Source organism: Pecten maximus, chromosome 17, assembly GCF_902652985.1.
Source record: "Pecten maximus chromosome 17, xPecMax1.1, whole genome shotgun sequence".
In the NCBI taxonomy this organism is placed as follows: Eukaryota; Metazoa; Mollusca; class Bivalvia; order Pectinida; family Pectinidae; genus Pecten; species Pecten maximus.
The window spans coordinates 32,393,949-32,411,418 of NC_047031.1; the positions used below are offsets into that span (position 1 = coordinate 32,393,949).

A 17,470-nucleotide genomic window follows, 5' to 3' on the forward strand; every position below is an offset into this window, starting at 1 on the left:
CAAAAGTGGCGAGCCTTGGCGAGCCACTTTTGTCTTTCTATCCCCAGCCAAAAAATACAGCTTATATTTTAAGACACTGACAATGTATTCTATTTATCCTGCAACAATAATAAAAATAATCGTCAAAAATAACCATTTTGAAATGAAACGGTGTCAAAAATGACAGAAATATGTTCGCCTTTTAAACGTTGTTTCACTTTGAAGTAGGTCAGTCGAATTGACGCACGTGCTAAGATTCCAAAATACAGCTGTTTTCCGTCACTGCCGTATACAGCAAAAATATATACGGTGGGTGTATTCCGACAATGCGGTGGCAGTTGCAGGATAAAATGTGATAGCTATAACAATTTCTAACATATGCAGGGCTACTTCCTATTCTCATTACAAGACATAACACCATCTTATATGGTTCCTCTACATACTGTATGTTCCTACATACAAAGTGTATATGAAATCGCTACATTCGCAATATTATTTTTGATTTAAATTCTATCAAAGCATCATGTATGATGTGTGAGAGAAAATGAATAATCTAATTGGGGATTTTGAAGTTTTAATTAATCTTGGTGTATAGACTGTAAACTCTGATCAGCTGTCAAGTTTGGGTAGTGAATGTAGTTTGGGTAGTGAAAATATATAGTAGTACCTCTTGTACTTACCGAAATAAATATTAACATGAAAACCATGTCTAAAAGGATAAATCATTACAGGTATGGATTTGTCATCAAGTCCTGTAGTATATAAATATTTCACCTGCGATCTTGACACTTAGGTCAATGTCATAAAAGTGATCAAAGTTTTTTCTCCATTCCTCTTAACAAGCGACAGAGTCACTACCTGGTAATAGATACCTGTTCCATGGTCCAAAGGATCTTCAAACAGTTGGTCAACTATACCAATAGATATACAGCGTGTTAACATGAAGTTTGTACATTAGCAGTTAAATCCATGAAATACAATGTTAATATTTTTTGAGAACAACAGATCCAACACATTATTTTGGGAAACTCCCAGTTTTTATTAATGATAATGCACTGCGGTAACAATATATTGTAATAACATGTATAATACATAAAAACAGCATTTGAAATCTTAATTTTGTGAGTTTCTGAAATTACTTCGTTTCTATTTTTCATTGAATGGAAATGTTTGGTATTGTGATCGAACTACAGCTTAAACACTCAACCAGTAACACATACAGGTGGGTCAGGTTAGTGGAGTCACCATCGGTAAGGGAGACATTGTTTGGTAGTCAAGGGAGATAATCCGTTTTGGTAGTAAAGGGAGATAATATGTTTGGCTAGCAGATGTGATCGATAACAGTAAGTAAGATTGAATTAAAATCACAATTAACTTTGATGGTTTTATATATATTGTGGCAACACAAAATAAATGTACATGTAATACATATAGCACTAAAGCATTGGTATACAGTTACAAACAGATCAAGGCATTACAGGGCACAAGTGCCGTTACTGTATGTCTGATTTTGTTGATAAAGTAACTAAAAATAAACCTACACACCATTATATGTAAATAAAATCCCACCCACAAATAAGCCCTTTCTTTCATTTTTGCAGAATCACAAATTTTAAAAAAGTTAACTTAAGTGGTTAAAAAAAAAATCTCCCAAAACTCCCAAATACTTCACTCTTACTATGAAATTTAAGAGGGCCTATTTGAGAATAAATACAGTAAGCTAAAGATGAATGACCATCTCCATGTGAGGATATGAGGTATAACTAGTTCTACTGAGTTCTGTATATATCTTTGGTACATATATTGGCAGCCTTCCTGGATGGTCGTCATTTATAACCGAAAATGATGTGACTTTTAAATGGTAAAACCAAAGGCCAACTTTATCACATTACACAAAAAAAGGTAGAAGTCTCATGATTTCATTTATACCCTAAAATCATGGGACTTTTACAATTAATGATAATATCAAAGGCAAACTTTATAACATAACACACAAAAAAGTAAAAGTCACATGATTTTAGATCATTTATACCCTAAAATCATGGCACTTTCACAATTAATGATAAAACCAAAGGCCACTCTTATAACACTGCACTAAAAATAGTAAAAGTCGCATGATTTTAGGTCATTTATACCCTAAAATCACGCGACTTTTAATTTTTTGTGTGTGTAATATTGTGGTATTATCATTAATTGTACTGTAACAAACATACTTCCTGCCTAGCAGGCCGAAACATGTCGGCAGGATCATTTTCAAACCTGGAATCTGGAGTTGCTGTTCTTTTCATACCTCGATAAACATACTTCCGGTGTAGGATTTAAAAGTCGTCAAAAGATATCATAGTTAAATATACCCATCAGCCCTAGGGTGAATATCTGATTAAATGTTGGCTTTTAGTCATTACTATATTTACATTTTCATTACACAGAATGTGATTCATCAGATTTATTTTATACATGGGATATTTTGAACTCTTCGTATTTTCTTTTAAGGGGGCACCTTCGTTTGGACATCAGAAACATGTAAGATTTCTGTTGATGAAATCTATGTTCAAATGATGATTATATGAGTTTTTGTGCCTAAAAGTAATGAAATTAACGCTGAAATATACAGGGAAAAGGCGTATTGTAGACGAATGCCTATGTCTTTGCGGTAATTAGTGATACTTCAGGGTGAATTAAGAATTTTCAGTGTCAAAAAAGTTTGGTTTATCTTGAAAGTGTAACCGCTGTATTAATGTTAAGATTATAACTTTTACTACTTGGAAAAAATACATATTTTCCAGTAAATTTAATTTTGACGACATAAACATTATTCAACCGAAGGAATGCCCCTTTAAAAGCAATTGTTCGCCCTATGGGAGATAACACTTTGCCTCTTTGTACACAGAATCTGGCCAAAGGTGATATTAACATGCTCATGTGACATAATAAATATAGATGATGTCATAATTGATCTTATACTAATGATCTGTCTGATCATAACCTTTTGGCAAGGGGAGACAACCCTTGATCTTCTTTCACAACCAGTTCAGGAGAGATTTGGATGGAATAAGAAACTCTTTCAACCTCCTAACACAGAATCTGTTTTCATCATCAAAGTTTGGTCTTCAGACTGACTCACATATTCATGTATATCTAATATCTGTTCATCCAGATATCCGGACAAGCGGGAGATAATCCCTTAACTAATCACTGAAGAGATTCAGTCATTTTCAGTTTCATAGAAATGAGTTAAAAATATAAGCTCATTTAAGGAAAAAAACATCCTCTAGAATCTGGCTTTCTTCCTCATCCCCAGACTCCACAAAGTCATAAAGAGCATCCGATTTCTGAGGGGTATTGTACGTGGGGGCTGGACTGTCCTTTTGACCACGTAAATTTCCTGACTGTCTTGGACTGTTTATATTTCTGTGTACGGTCCCCTGACAACATTGGGCTGTTCCGTTTACTGCGCACGCTCCCTGACCAGGATGGACTTTTCTCCATTGTGTTTAGTATCTCTATCACAGATAAAGTCTTGTTCCTGTAAATGATAATAATGGTAAGACAGCATATGAATATTGATGAGGAAGCAAAACAAGCTTTCTTCTCAGGTTTCTGAGAAACACAAACTGACAAGAGTAGGGAGCGTCAAACCACACACCTCGGATCTGAGGTTATGTGGCCGGTGCTCTAACCTATTGCAGCCTTCACAACAAATAAAAATAACAAGGATGGATAGTATTGCAACAGCAATACAAAGTCCCCTGCCTGAGCTAGAAGTGCACCTATTCATTTCCCATCTTTTTTTTTGAAAAATGGTTTTTCGAAAAAAACAAATGTGGGATGCACAACTACATGTTATACTGATCATGTATACCAAGATTTGTTAAGATCGGAGTAGTACTTTAGAAGGAGTTGTCCGGACAACTGTTGCGTGACAGACAGACGGACTAACAGACAGACGGACGGACGGACGGGTAAACCTAAAGTCCCCCCGTTTAATAAACAAGAGGTACATGAGCTTAACGGGGAAATTTTAAGGCCAGGGGAAATCAATTCAGCTAGAGAAATTTACCCATTAGCAGAAAAGGAAAAGGGCTAGATTGACCAGTTGCTATTTCAAAGGATGCCAGACTTGTATGTTAAGAACATGAACATTTGGATTTCAAATTCAGTCAATAAAATGGATCGAGTTTCATCAATTTAACATGGTATATATACCTACCCTGCTGATGGTTTGCTGACTGGTGACTGATTTGAGCGCCCTCTGTTGGACTGTAAAGGGAGGTTATTTTGGTGGGATTGCTGACCAGGGCTGCCCCTAGTGGCAGGACTGTGAGGTAAGGGGAGATTACCCAGCTGCTGTCCAAGCAGGAGGTCCTCTACTGACTCATTGTGTCTCTGGGTCCTATAGGGTAAATAAAATGTTACATCTAAATAAAACAATCAAAATAAAACCTGGCTTTATCAAATATTCATAATTATGTTTATACAATAAATTCTGTCAAATAATGAGATTTTTCTCACTGCTCTCATGCCAGTCATGGAGTTGAGGAGTTGTGATATAAGACAAGATAAATGCATTTCGTGTAAGTCTACTGCCCCTATACAATGCATTTCATTGTTTTGTTTAAAATGAGGGCTATCATCCCTTCCATCAAGTTTCATTGAGATTCATTGAAGAGAACCGAAGTTATTACTGCATATGCTTTCGGCCAATCAGAGGCAGTGTCGGCCATGTTGGACGCTTGATCCGTGAAAAGAGTAATGTTAACAACAACACACCATGTTTATTAAATACATGTATGCAAAGTTTGATAAGGAATCGCATTGGTAGTTCCTGAGATTAGCTAGTAACATTGTATCGGGATGCAACAGGGCGCGACCGGACCGGAGGGGACGGGATGGAAATACAGTAGGTAACACTATAAGCCCCCTTCTTTCATGGTGGGCATAAAAAAAATATTTCCTCTAAAATCCAACCCTATATATCATCAGGATTTTTTGGCTATTCAAGAACAACTCAATAAAGTCAAGTTTCTTTCTCAACACATGAATAACCTCGTAGTATAAACTATAATGTAATCGACAAACATAACCTACAGGCAATTTCTAGTGGAACAAACTTTTTTGCTTCGACTTTAGTAAATAGAAAAGGAACAAATAAATTTATGAACAACTAGAAAAAAAAACACAATGCACTTACCGAGGACTGATGTGTATATGAGATACACTAGTAGCCGCGTCTATTCCTCGACAGGGACTGCTGGTGGCTCGGTCTCGCGGAGAAACCATCCTAATTGGAGATGTAGGCCATTGAGTGCTGATTCCGTTGCTGTGATTTTGGTGGAGTTTTCATAGCCTCTTCTCCAGCATCATCTCCTTCTGCATCAAAATTTAGTTTTTTAACCCCGTAATCAAACAAACTGCCATCGTCATCTCCCTGTGCATGAGGAAGGGGCATCGACACAGGAGGAGGAGGAGGGATGTTTTCCTTGGAGGATATTGTATTTGTTGAAGGAACCTCAGGCTCCCTACCAAGAGGGAATTTACCGTTTTTCTCAAAGAATTCCAATCTGTCTTGTTGCAGATCTCGTTGTTGCTCTATCAAATTTTGTCGTGTCTTTATTTGAGATTCTTGTGACCTCAGAATGTCTTTTAACCTCCGTTGCTCGTCAAGTAATTTCTCCCGTTGCCGTAGTAACTCGCGTTTCCTGTCTGTCTGAGACAATTTCTTGTAATAACTCATATAGGTTTTATCTCCAAACACTCCTGACGGGTTTACATTTGGAGAGTGTAGTTTATCAAAGTCTTCCTCTAATTTCTCCTTGAACCCTACCTTAGATTTTTGCAATAAGTCTCTATTATACTCAATGCCTGGAACAAACTCATTAGATATGCGTGATGACCTTGGGCTGGGGTCGGGTTGCAATGAATGGAAACTGCCCTCTTCTGAATTGAACACTTTTATGTCAGCACTTTTTTGCGTACTAGACATGACTGGATTCCTAAGAGCCAGAGGCACCTGGTGATGAACCCGAGGAGGTGATAGACTTTTTACTGACCCCTCGCCGACCTCTGATTGACCCCCAATAGAACTGAGTCCGTCCTCACCGATACCTGATCTCTGGTTAGCTATCGCCTTGTCTATTAATGATGTGTATAGCTTGTCCTGAGACGAACGCAAATCACCATGGTTACCATGACAATGGGAAGTGTATGGAATGGAAGATTCTGGTGACTTTGACCTTGGCTGTTTGTCTTTATGACCCTGAAAATATTTACATGGTTTGTTAGATATGTTTTAAAAGTCACAAGCAACATCTAAACAGAGGAAAACCTGATAACAAGCTCAAAGATTTTGTTTAAATAGTTACAAGGAGCATGAGAAAACCTGACATCAAAATATTGGTATTTGATTCATAAGAGGAAGGAAACATGTAAAATTAAGTAACTAAGGTACTACTACCATATTTGACCCCTGACCTCTGTGGGTGTGGTTATTGCCTTAAGTAAGATAATTTTGGGAAAAGTCAACTTTAATCAAGGCCAAAAACTAATTCATTGTTCCAGGCCTACATAAAATCTCCTCCCAAGTACTGTAGTCTGTGAAACAGGAAATTGATTTTTAATGGTCTAATTGGCCCTGTCACATATTTGATCCCTGACCTTTGTGGGCGTGGTTATAAGACTGGCGACCTCCTGTTGCTTTTGTTCAATCTTCTCCTGATATTTCCCCAACAGGTCCTGACACTGGAACAGCTGGTTTTGTATGACTGAAACAGAGTTATGTCCCTTGTATCAAAACACAACCACTAATTTCATTAACAAACTTCTCCAATCTGGATGGTGAAATGAAATGTAAATAATCCTGGTAAATAACAATGGTCGATTCTAAAATGCTAACTATGCCTGATGTCATTGACATTAGCCAGATGATATGACTTGACTGTGTTAAACTTTAATAAGAACCCACAATTATTGCTCTTGCTAATGTCTTAAGCTTTTAATAAGACATTCTGATTGTGTATAAAGAGGTGAACAGCACTCCATTTATTGATCAATATAATATGTAAACTTTAATTTTATATCATGTTTGCTATTAGAGAGGTAAATAGTATGTTGATATATTCAGCTATAAGAAGAAATTAGCAAATTTAATGTCTATAGAATAACTCATTATCTTGATCATTGAAAACAAAACTAAAATGATTTTTTCAATGGTAAATAGAGGTTACACAACGAGTGGTTGTTGGATATGGAATTTATTTCACACGAGTAAGTTATTTTTTAAAAGTTACAAAAGACACAAGCTTTAGCGAGTGTTTTTTGCAACTTTTAAAAAATAACTTACGAGTGTGAAATAAATTCCATATCCAACAATTTCGAGTCGTGTGACCTGTTTCTACCACAATAATATCGGCTGGAATCAAAGGGAAACGTGGCCAAGTATAATTTCGCATATGCAAATAAAGTGTACCGGTGACGTCCGGGACCCGGTGATGTGACGTCATTAGATTATTGATGACGTCAATAACAATTGCAGCTTGGGTCAAAGTTCACCGTGTTAGCCAATCGAAATGCGTACAGAGTTTATACCACGTGTGGTATAAACAGATTGCTAATCAACAGTTGTAATGATTAACTGATGGTCTGAGAGTTGAATAACACGGGGTATTGTGGTAGAAAATAAGTTAAACCATAATGAAAATTGTCAAATGACAACACACCATGATATAACCTCCCTTACCCTTCAGGAGGGTGATATTATAGACAACACACCATGATATAACCTCCCTTACCCTTCAGGAGGTGATATTATAGACAAACACACCATGATATAACCTACCTTACCCTTCAGGAGGGTGATATTATAGACAACACACCATGATATAACCTCACTTACCCTTCAGGAGGGTGATATTATAGACAACACACCGTGATATAACCTACCTTACCCTTCAGGAGGGTGATATTATAGACAACACACCATGATATAACCTCCCTTACCCTTCAGGAGGGTGATATTATAGACAACACACCATGATATAACCTCCCTCACCCTTCAGGAGGGTGATATTATAGACAACACACCATGATATAACCTCCCTTACCCTTCAGGAGGGCGAGACAACACACCATGATATAACCTCACTTACCCTTCAGGAGGGTGATATTATAGACAACACACCATGATATAACCTCACTTACCCTTCAGGAGGGTGATATTATAGACAACACACCGTGATATAACCTACCTTACCCTTCAGGAGGGTGATATTATAGACAACACACCATGATATAACCTCCCTTACCCTTCAGGAGGGTGATATTATAGACAACACACCATGATATAACCTCCCTCACCCTTCAGGAGGGTGATATTATAGACAACACACCATGATATAACCTCCCTTACCCTTCAGGAGGGTGATATTATAGACAACACACCGTGATATAACCTACCTTACCTTCAGGAGGGTGATATTATAGACAACACACCATGATATAACCTCCCTTACCCTTCAGGAGGGTGATATTATAGACAACACACCGTGATATAACCTCCCTTACCCTTCAGGAGGGTGATATTATAGACAACACACCATGATATAACCTCCCTTACCCTTCAGGAGGGTGATATTATAGACAACACACCATGATATAACCCCCCTTACCCTTCAGGAGGGTGATATATAGACTAACACCACCGTGATATAACCTCCCTTACCCTTCAGGAGGGTGATATTATAGACAACACACCATGATATAACCTACCTTACCCTTCAGGAGGGTAATATTATAGACAACACACCATGATATAACCCCCCTTACCCTTCAGGAGGGTGATATTATAGACAATACACCATGATATAACCTCCCTTACCCTTCAGGAGGGTGATATTATAGACAACACACCATGATATAACCTCCCTTACCCTTCAGGAGGGTGATATTATAGACAATTACCTTCTCTTTCGTTCAGAATTCTTTCCTGTTGGTCCACAAGTTGAAGCACCTGTTTCTCAAACTGATTTCTTTCAGTATGAAGTTGGTCAACTGCTTTTTCTTTCTCATCACCAACTCTGAAAAAAACAACAACTTTGTTATGTACCTGAGAATTCTACTACACAACAAAAACTACAGATAATTTTGTCAGTGTAATCAGTTTTAAGCAAACTCCAAAATTCACTAAAATTTCAGTACGTTTAAAAAGGTTTTTAACCAAAAATAACACCGGCTTATGGTCAATACCAGGCAACTGTCCCATATGCATGTGGGTTTTGACCTTGTGACCCAGAAATGGAGGGCTAGTGATAAAGTGTTGGGACGACTTCACCACTTGGCCACTGCAGCCCTAATATGTAGTGTATAAATCTTGTGATAACCACACAAATATTTAAATACCTTGCCAATTCTTTTATGAGGTTGGCAATCCTCTTCTTCTCCTCTATTGGCAAGTCTTTAAGTGATACAGACTTCTGTTTGCTGTCATAGAAACCTGGCTTGACCTTTTGCGTGTCCTTGGCATTCACTCCTTGAGTGGCCTTGACCCCAGCAGTAGCTTTGAAATGGAATGGTTTTTGTTTCTTCTGTATGACTTCCTCATAGCTCACGTCCTGAAAAGATTTACTGAGTTTGTAAAGTCAGGCCCTGAACATGTATAATATCTTATATGATAACATTTGAGAGAACAAGCCCTAGACATGGGTGCCGTAGATCGTGAGTTCGAGGCCCAGTCAGGACACGAGTCAAAAAGTTGTCTTCCTTCGTCATTTGTGTTTCTAAGCTATATATCTATTTATTAGCACAATGTATCATATACACTATGTGTTGGTGATCCAAATATATAGATTTGAATTTCCTGTCGTAGTTGTACCGAGAGAAATTTATATATAGCTATACTATATATATAATAACAAAAAATATACAATACATATATGTCTATACTTTGTTTTACCTTTCAATATAAATTTGAGATACCGTATTTGACCTAATATGGGTGTCTGCCATAATAAGGGCGGCCCTACCTTTTTTCAAGGAAATAAATCTTTGACTGAGTGTCAAAATGGTGTTCAAAATTAATAATTCATGTGAAATGTTTTGCTACTTTATGTGTTCAATTTTCTTCAGCAAATTAAGTAACTGGAACACAAGTTTTCACCACATTTTGTCTATTCCTACAGATAACATGTCAGTGCAAAGAGCACCCGAAACTAAACACACATACAAATGATAACTCACCATCTTTATTTGAAGATAAAGTAAAAGACTTCATTCTTGTTGATAAATAACTTTTGTTCAGAACAGAAAGCTAGTAAAAGACATTGTAAATCAATTATTAGGTCAAAGAAAACGATGTCTGATATGATCTGGGAAATCACCTGTATCTATAAATAGAACACAAAAGAGTTCCATTTGAACATAAATGGTGGAACACACGTTTTCTGGTCTAAAGATCAGCTGGCATGGTTTACAAATTTACAAGAATATGCAAGTGATGTTTAAGCTTAATATATGATAATGAATAGATATCTTCATCTGCAATATTTTTATGACTGAATATTTTATCGTTTCCTCAGCCTTGGGTATTCTGCGATAAGGTATATTCTGTTTCATGAAACTTCAGAATAACTAATCTTAATAAGTGCGCCCCCACTGTCCATTACATGGGCCCTATGCCCTTATTAGGTCAAATACGATATATTGTATCAAAACCGAGAAGTGTTGATATCTAGGAGGCAAAGGAAGAAGCTCAATCAGTTGAGCATTAAGTCATTTGAGTTGTTAATCCATTCTTAGATGTCTTAGTGTGTACACAGTACACGTATGTTTCGCAATGGCTTTATCATCAAGCGACTGAGAGCTAGCGAAAACGAGGCTTCTGGGGCAAAGGTCACCGCGACCAATTTCATCAGTAATACTACGAAGATGACTGATGCAGATGTTGTAAAAGACCTAATGAAGGTTTCGGACAGTGAAGAAGAGGAGAAAATAGAGACAGAGGAGGAACATTATGTAATCAGTGGAGCTACCGCGAGTGATTATTTACACAAGATAAGCCGTTTTCTGGAGTCTCAATATGATATGTCAGATGCTTTTAATAATTTGTACACACTTGCATCACGCAAAAAGTTTTGCCAGAAAGTTATAACTGACTTAAAAATAATTATTTATATCGTTTTTAATTTGTACTTGCTTGTATTTTTATTTTAATATTTTCATACAGCGAAGTTTTTTGAAGAAAAAAACAATAGAATTTGTAATACATGTAGTACTAACTATTAATATAATGAACTGATTCAGTTGGTCCCCTGGGATTACTTATAACCATGTTTTACTGTATTAGGGTTACACATGAATTTGTGCTTTGTGTCTAGAACCTTTTTTCTAATATCTAGGATATCACATTTTCAATATTATCTAAACTAATATAGATAGTGAAGACAGGAAATTGTTACTTACTGTGACAGTGTCCATTGACACAGCTACTTGTTCTACTATAGGTTGTGTGATCGGAATCCGTACTTTTATCTCTGGAGTTTTTCTAGCGAGCATTTTCAGTGGACGTCTGTTTCCTGGAGCTGATACTCCTACAACAAAATGTTTGAGAGAATCTTTAGTCCCAATAAAATGTTAAAAGTATATAGTTATCATCTTTAGACTACATATATGTCCAGTACTATATATGTTGTTCTATGTTATATAACATCGGGAATCTGTTAAACTTTTAGATTGACAAATCATGGACTAACAGGGCTTTTTCTGGGGCCTTTTTGGGGCCGTTAAAGGGCCCCATTCCCAATTGAAATTATTTCATATTTAAACCAAATTCCCAAAATTTGTAGGTTACTCTTGGAAAAATCTTTCCCAATTCACCAATTTTCTTCCCAAAATGAGACAAAAAGGCCCTTTCCCAAACCAGTGAGAAAAAGCCCTGACCAAGTACATTGCCAGGTAATTTAGGAATGGGACCCTGCTCTGAAATTGGGAAAAATTATGTTGGATGAAGAAAAATATTGGTAGAGTAGGAATATGACAGTATCATATCAGACATCTAGAAAAGTCAATGTGGACCTTTAGGGGCAATCAATATGGTAATCAATTATTGCTTGAAAATGAAGAAAGACAAATTATAATAACATGCCTGTGTAATTTTGTAATAATAGATTTTTTTCCAGATACTTCTCCAAATTTCATTGATATTGAGTGTCTAAAATCACTCCAACGAAGACGAAACCAAAGTCTAGCATGGCAGATACACAAAACACTTGAATTCTGACATGGTTTCATGCCTGAACAACAGAAACAGGTCATGCCTATTTATTTTTTTATTATCTCGACTTTGTTGAAAAACTAAAACAAACAACAAATAGGCCTAAAATATGCATGTCTGAAGTACAGTCAGTATTTACCAGTAATATCTTTTGAAATTTTGTTTCTTAATGGCAATTTGACAAAATTGATTCTGAGAAAATATTGAAAACCAATTTTGGCTTTAATTTCAGATATAATATGAAATTTTATTGACAATTTCAAAAATTTCGATCAATTTTCCAGAGCTTTAATGTTGTTTTATTAAGGATTCACTTAAATGATTAATCTTTTAAAATAATTTAACCTACTGTGATATGACTAAGACTTAATTTTTTACTTTCTTTGCTGGAATCATTAATTGCTCCGAGAAAATACAGACCTGGAACATATGCTGATTCTGAATCTTCACTTGAATCTAAAGCTGAAACAGGTAAAATGATTTGAGATTATTAAAACATGTTTCTTGAGCCATGGTGTAGATAGTTATTTGCGTAGTGAGTCTCAGAATGTAAATATACCTGTATCAGAAAAATTTGGATGTAAACAAACATGCATGTGCAGTAGAGAATCAAGGATGTAAATATACATGCTATATCATGATTAACTCCAACGATGTTAGAGGATTACATGGCGAGAAATTTATGACAGGCACCTTGCAATGTTGACATCAAAAACATATAATTAAGCAGAGATCTTCTGATAGCTGCAGTAGTGTATTATCCAGCTGGCCACCTGATAAAATAAGTATCAATCATGATCACCTTGATTGGTACGTTATAACCAAAACAAGGACGTTTATAATAGCCCAACCAATCACCTGCACTGGCTTTAAAGAATAGTAAATACAACAATCGGTCATTATCGCTAGTTTTGGAATTTATCAATAAAAGGTAGTCTACATTTCACTCACAGGGGCATGTTATATATACTACCACTTGTTGTGAATACACGAAAACAGATTCAATTTGATTCGTTATCTGATGTGATGTCAGTGTAAAAAAATATTTAGTAATTTAACTAGTATCGGCTTCGGCTACTTATTAATGAAAACTAGTATAAGGCTTTTTTTCCTTCAGTTTGTCGACGAAATTTTTCAAAATTGAATTAAAAAATGTAAGCCTACAATAAAAATTAGGCCTACTGAACAAGTCCAAACACAGAAACGAAAAACCACAATACAGGTAACACATGCGTAATCATCGTAACCCTGTGCATTCTGTTTCCAGGTAACGATGCTTTGTTGACCCTTTGGAGTCCTACCAAAGACTATCCAAAAACTCACCGTATTTAGACCAGTATGCCCTTCTTCCAGGCATAACGACTTCTGCCATTTATTTTGACGTTACCACATGAAAACATTACCGCCTTAACCTGAAGGCTTAGTCGTTGTCCTAAGCAAAGCGAAACTAAGGGACTATGACTAAGGTGCGAGAATTTGAATGCGTTACCCGATCAAGATCGATTGGAAGCTTGTATGCAACTACGTTACAAATCGAAGCGTCTCGTGATACAGATTGTAGCCGAAATGACAGTGAGGGTCTCACACGATATGTTTGTACTCTATCCCCTCAATCGCTCATTTCAAGTTCAAATGTTGTGAAATGTATATCAAATTAAAGTTTGAAGATTTTTTTCTATCAGAAAAAAACTATGTTTAAATATTAGATAGGTTTAATAGCATATAAGAGCAAACCAGTACTTGGGAGCAGAGACATATATATGTCTCTGTTGGGAGATAGATCTAGTAACCCTGATATTTATAAATATCTCCCCTTCAATATATATTACAAACACACAAAAATATAGTTTTGACGGTTTTATTATCAAATTAAATAATGTATGATATGTATCATATTTACATAAAATGCTCGTTCAGCCCTGATCAATTTGATACATCTGAAAGTCCATTATATATTTAATTACAAGCACTTAGGAGGGATGATTTAGGGCTACAAACAAAAGTAGATCTAGAAATCTACATTATTTATAATCAAGTACAAGAATATGGGAGACAATAATTAAATCAAACTCGATATTTTAACAGCATATGAAGAACGATATCCATTGTTGGAATATAATCATCTTACATGCACAGGTAAGAGTTCATATTTGCGTATGTAGAGCAAACTTTCTGATTCGTTTAGAAATCTTTAATTATATATTATAAATAATATGTAATATTACGGGAAGTCGTGTATACATATATACAGAGGACGTTATAGATTAATTTAACACAATCTAATTGAAGACTATGAGTCTAACATATATATTTGCCAAACTTTGAACTTGTTAGTCACACTGGTGGCTCTCGTGCACTTTATGCCTCAGGGCGGAGAGACGTGATAGTGACATACAAATGTACATGTGTTCGCGAGATTTGAGAAGGATCTTACTTTCATTACTACTTCTTTTCAAATTCTGCAGTCAAAAAGGGTGAACTTCACCTAGACGATTTAGCAATTAAGAGGAAGATCTTTCATTATTCCTTGTCGAACTCAGGGTTAGATCTTCCGGAATGAATAGGCGCTGAGTGTAATTATGTATAAGTGCTTCACAACAATTATATTGATAGTTTACATACTGGTAAATATTCGACTGAGATGTATGAATCGAAATATCTTAACATGATGTTACACACAGTGCACTAAATGACCCTTGATGGTTCGCTGAAAAATCAAATGGTTGGAGTGAGCACATAATTATAGCTATCTGGGTGTTAAGACTAACAAAATCTACACTATAGGCCTGTCCTTAATAGGAGGGAATTGTTCTTACATTAATTGTTTATGGTCAGGGGTTAGCGCGAACGCAGACCCCCACACTAAAAAATAGCGTACCCGAGTAATCCGCATTTGGGATTATCGCAGGGTTCAGCCCGACCGGAGTGCAATGGAAGGGCCTCGACCTGGGGGAACCGCCTAGCTGATCACGGTATCCCCTGTACCAGGTAAGTATGAGTTGTTACTGTAAAAATATAGTATATGAACTGATTGTAATATCACGTGATCTAGGTGCATAAAAATTAGCATACAGCATACATAAAACCTAGTTACTTACAATGTTTTATGTAATACTCAATAAATATTTACCAAATTACATCAAGTATTATATATTTAATAATCATAAATTAATAACATATGCATATCTTCATCAAATTAGTAAATATTTGAAGTTATGTACAATAGTATTGGATAACTAAACAAGGGAAGTAAATCTCTCAAATATGCCTGACTTCATATTTAAAGGGAGACAACTCCGATTTCAGGTCTGTTGGCTATCTGAAACACAACATTACTTGATTTTTATATTCACTCCAATCGAATGAAGTTGTGTTTGGATTTTCAAGATTTGATATTTTATCTGTAAGTTTAAGTTGTATAAGTTTACAAGTGTATTTGTTTTATGTCATTTTTGGATGTATATGACTAAAAAGGCTTGATGGATATAAAGCAATTAAAAAACAATCAGTTTCGTTCTATGTCGTTTTGCGCTCGTTGATTCAAATATCAAGTCATACTATCACACCTTCCCATTCTGTCCACTTTAAATGAATTATGCTAATATTAGAAAATAAAGATCCGCCATAAAATCACGAAATACCTCTAATTCAATAATGAAAAAAGAGTGATCATAATGTATATCTCATAAGAATAAATGTGTTGTGAATATTCATTCTAGTATATAGATTCTAATAACTAATTTTCAAAAAGTCATGTTCTGATAAGTATCTTTGATAGCATACCTCAGTAAAGTAGCTCTATAAAGATGTATAAGTTCCTCGCTACCACAAACAGAAAAAACACGAACATACCACAGCCTTCCAAATCACAAACATATACACACACTACCACGTGAATGCCTCTCGCTGAAAGGAGAGGCCATCGATAAATGACTATAACATTTAACAGGAAGTTAAAAACAAATAATAATAAACATCCTTAAACCAAACCAACATAAGGAAAATGGTAAAAACAGATGTTGACTGCAGCAATAACTAAACGTTTTATTACATACATTTACAGTACACTAACAGTTTCCGGTACTACTCTATACATTTTAAAACGATAAACTACATTAAAGTTGTTAGCTTTTGTTTCATGTGAGTTTTATTAACCAGAAGAATTAATATTTGATTTTCTTCATTTGTTTGTTTAATCATATGTACAGATGTAAGGTTATCGATTTACCATACGATGGGTACCTTAGATTATACCACGGCATTGTAAAGGTTCAGGGAAAGAAATTGATATCGAGCAAAATTCATATCGGGGAAATGTCATGGACTGATTTATTATTTCAGAGAAAAAAATCTTTCAAAATTTGTGTCTTATTTAGCTGATTTTTTTTAAAGGAACGCATGAGAATTAATTCGTGAAATTAGCTACTCTGTAGTTTGAAAATCAACTTATTTCAGTTACGCAAATATTTTAGCCATCGTGGAAAACACAATATATATACATTATAATTAAGTACGTCTAATGTAGTATTGATGCGATTAAATGTTTTTGGACAATATGATACAATTGTGTGAAACTGAAAAATTAATATAAAAAATCACAGGAGAAATCACTGTTCGCGAAAAACGTATTCACATTTGCCTAACTATGATAAATATAAACCGTGGGAAAATACCTTATTTAGTCGTCTTTCATAATTTTTGTGAAAATACATTGTATTTCTTTAAACTTTCGGTAAAATTGTGAATAGTTCAACCTTTGAGAATATTTCAATTATATAGTATATTTAGGCAATATCTGTCAGGTGTCAGGTTGGTTTACGAACAATGCATCATTCTTCTCTCAAACTCGTGGGAAATATACCCCTCAGAATTAAAGTAAAAATGCATTACTTAATTTCAAAGCGCATGAATACTTCTTAAATTTCTTTAAACTATTGGTAAAATCGCGAAAAAAAAGAGAATCATATAAAAGAAAAACCAAGTTAGTAAGTAGTTAACTTTTCTCTTCACAGTTGTTAAGACAAGACAAATTTCCTGAACCACAAATCTTTGAGTACTACCAAAGTCAAGCCGATGCTGGTAAGGATAGAGGTACGAGTTTGCCAGCCCTTATATGTACCTTTGGTAATGAATGACATCATATTAAATATCAGAATGGTATTGTTAGGGTCAATCTTTTTTTCTTATTAACTCTTCGATTGGAAATATCAATTCGTTCTTTAATTCAAT

General features: G+C 35.4%; 1 protein-coding gene and 1 non-coding gene across 2 annotated transcripts; both read right to left on the reverse strand.

Moving 5' to 3' along the window:
• Nucleotides 1–990: 990 nt before the first annotated feature.
• Nucleotides 991–13,665, reverse strand: LOC117315328 (protein hinderin-like). Its single transcript, XM_033869476.1, has 9 exons — nucleotides 13,565–13,665; nucleotides 12,662–12,703; nucleotides 11,431–11,558; nucleotides 9,373–9,584; nucleotides 8,935–9,050; nucleotides 6,634–6,740; nucleotides 5,265–6,235; nucleotides 4,190–4,372; nucleotides 991–3,505 (listed from the first exon to the last, which is right to left on the reverse strand). The coding sequence occupies exons 1-9, from the start codon at nucleotides 13,611–13,613 to the stop codon at nucleotides 3,292–3,294; spliced, it is 2,022 nt and encodes a 673-aa protein (XP_033725367.1). The 5' UTR covers nucleotides 13,614–13,665; the 3' UTR covers nucleotides 991–3,291.
• Nucleotides 13,666–15,073: 1,408 nt separating this feature from the next.
• Nucleotides 15,074–15,237, reverse strand: LOC117316033. The gene has a single exon (XR_004529811.1). It is a non-coding gene; the product is annotated as a U1 spliceosomal RNA (small nuclear RNA).
• Between the last annotated feature and the right edge of the window lie 2,233 nt (nucleotides 15,238–17,470).

Coding starts and splice junctions, on each gene's coding strand:
- LOC117315328 (XM_033869476.1), bottom strand. CDS start 13,613: ATGGCAGAAGTCGTTATGCCTGGAAGAAGGGCATACTGGTCTAAATAC. Junction 9,585..11,430: donor TGTCAATGGACACTGTCACA/GTAAGTAACAAT, acceptor AAATCTTTTCAG/GACGTGAGCTATGAGGAAGT. Junction 4,373..5,264: donor TCAATGGCCTACATCTCCAA/TTAGGATGGTTT, acceptor TTTACCCTATAG/GACCCAGAGACACAATGAGT.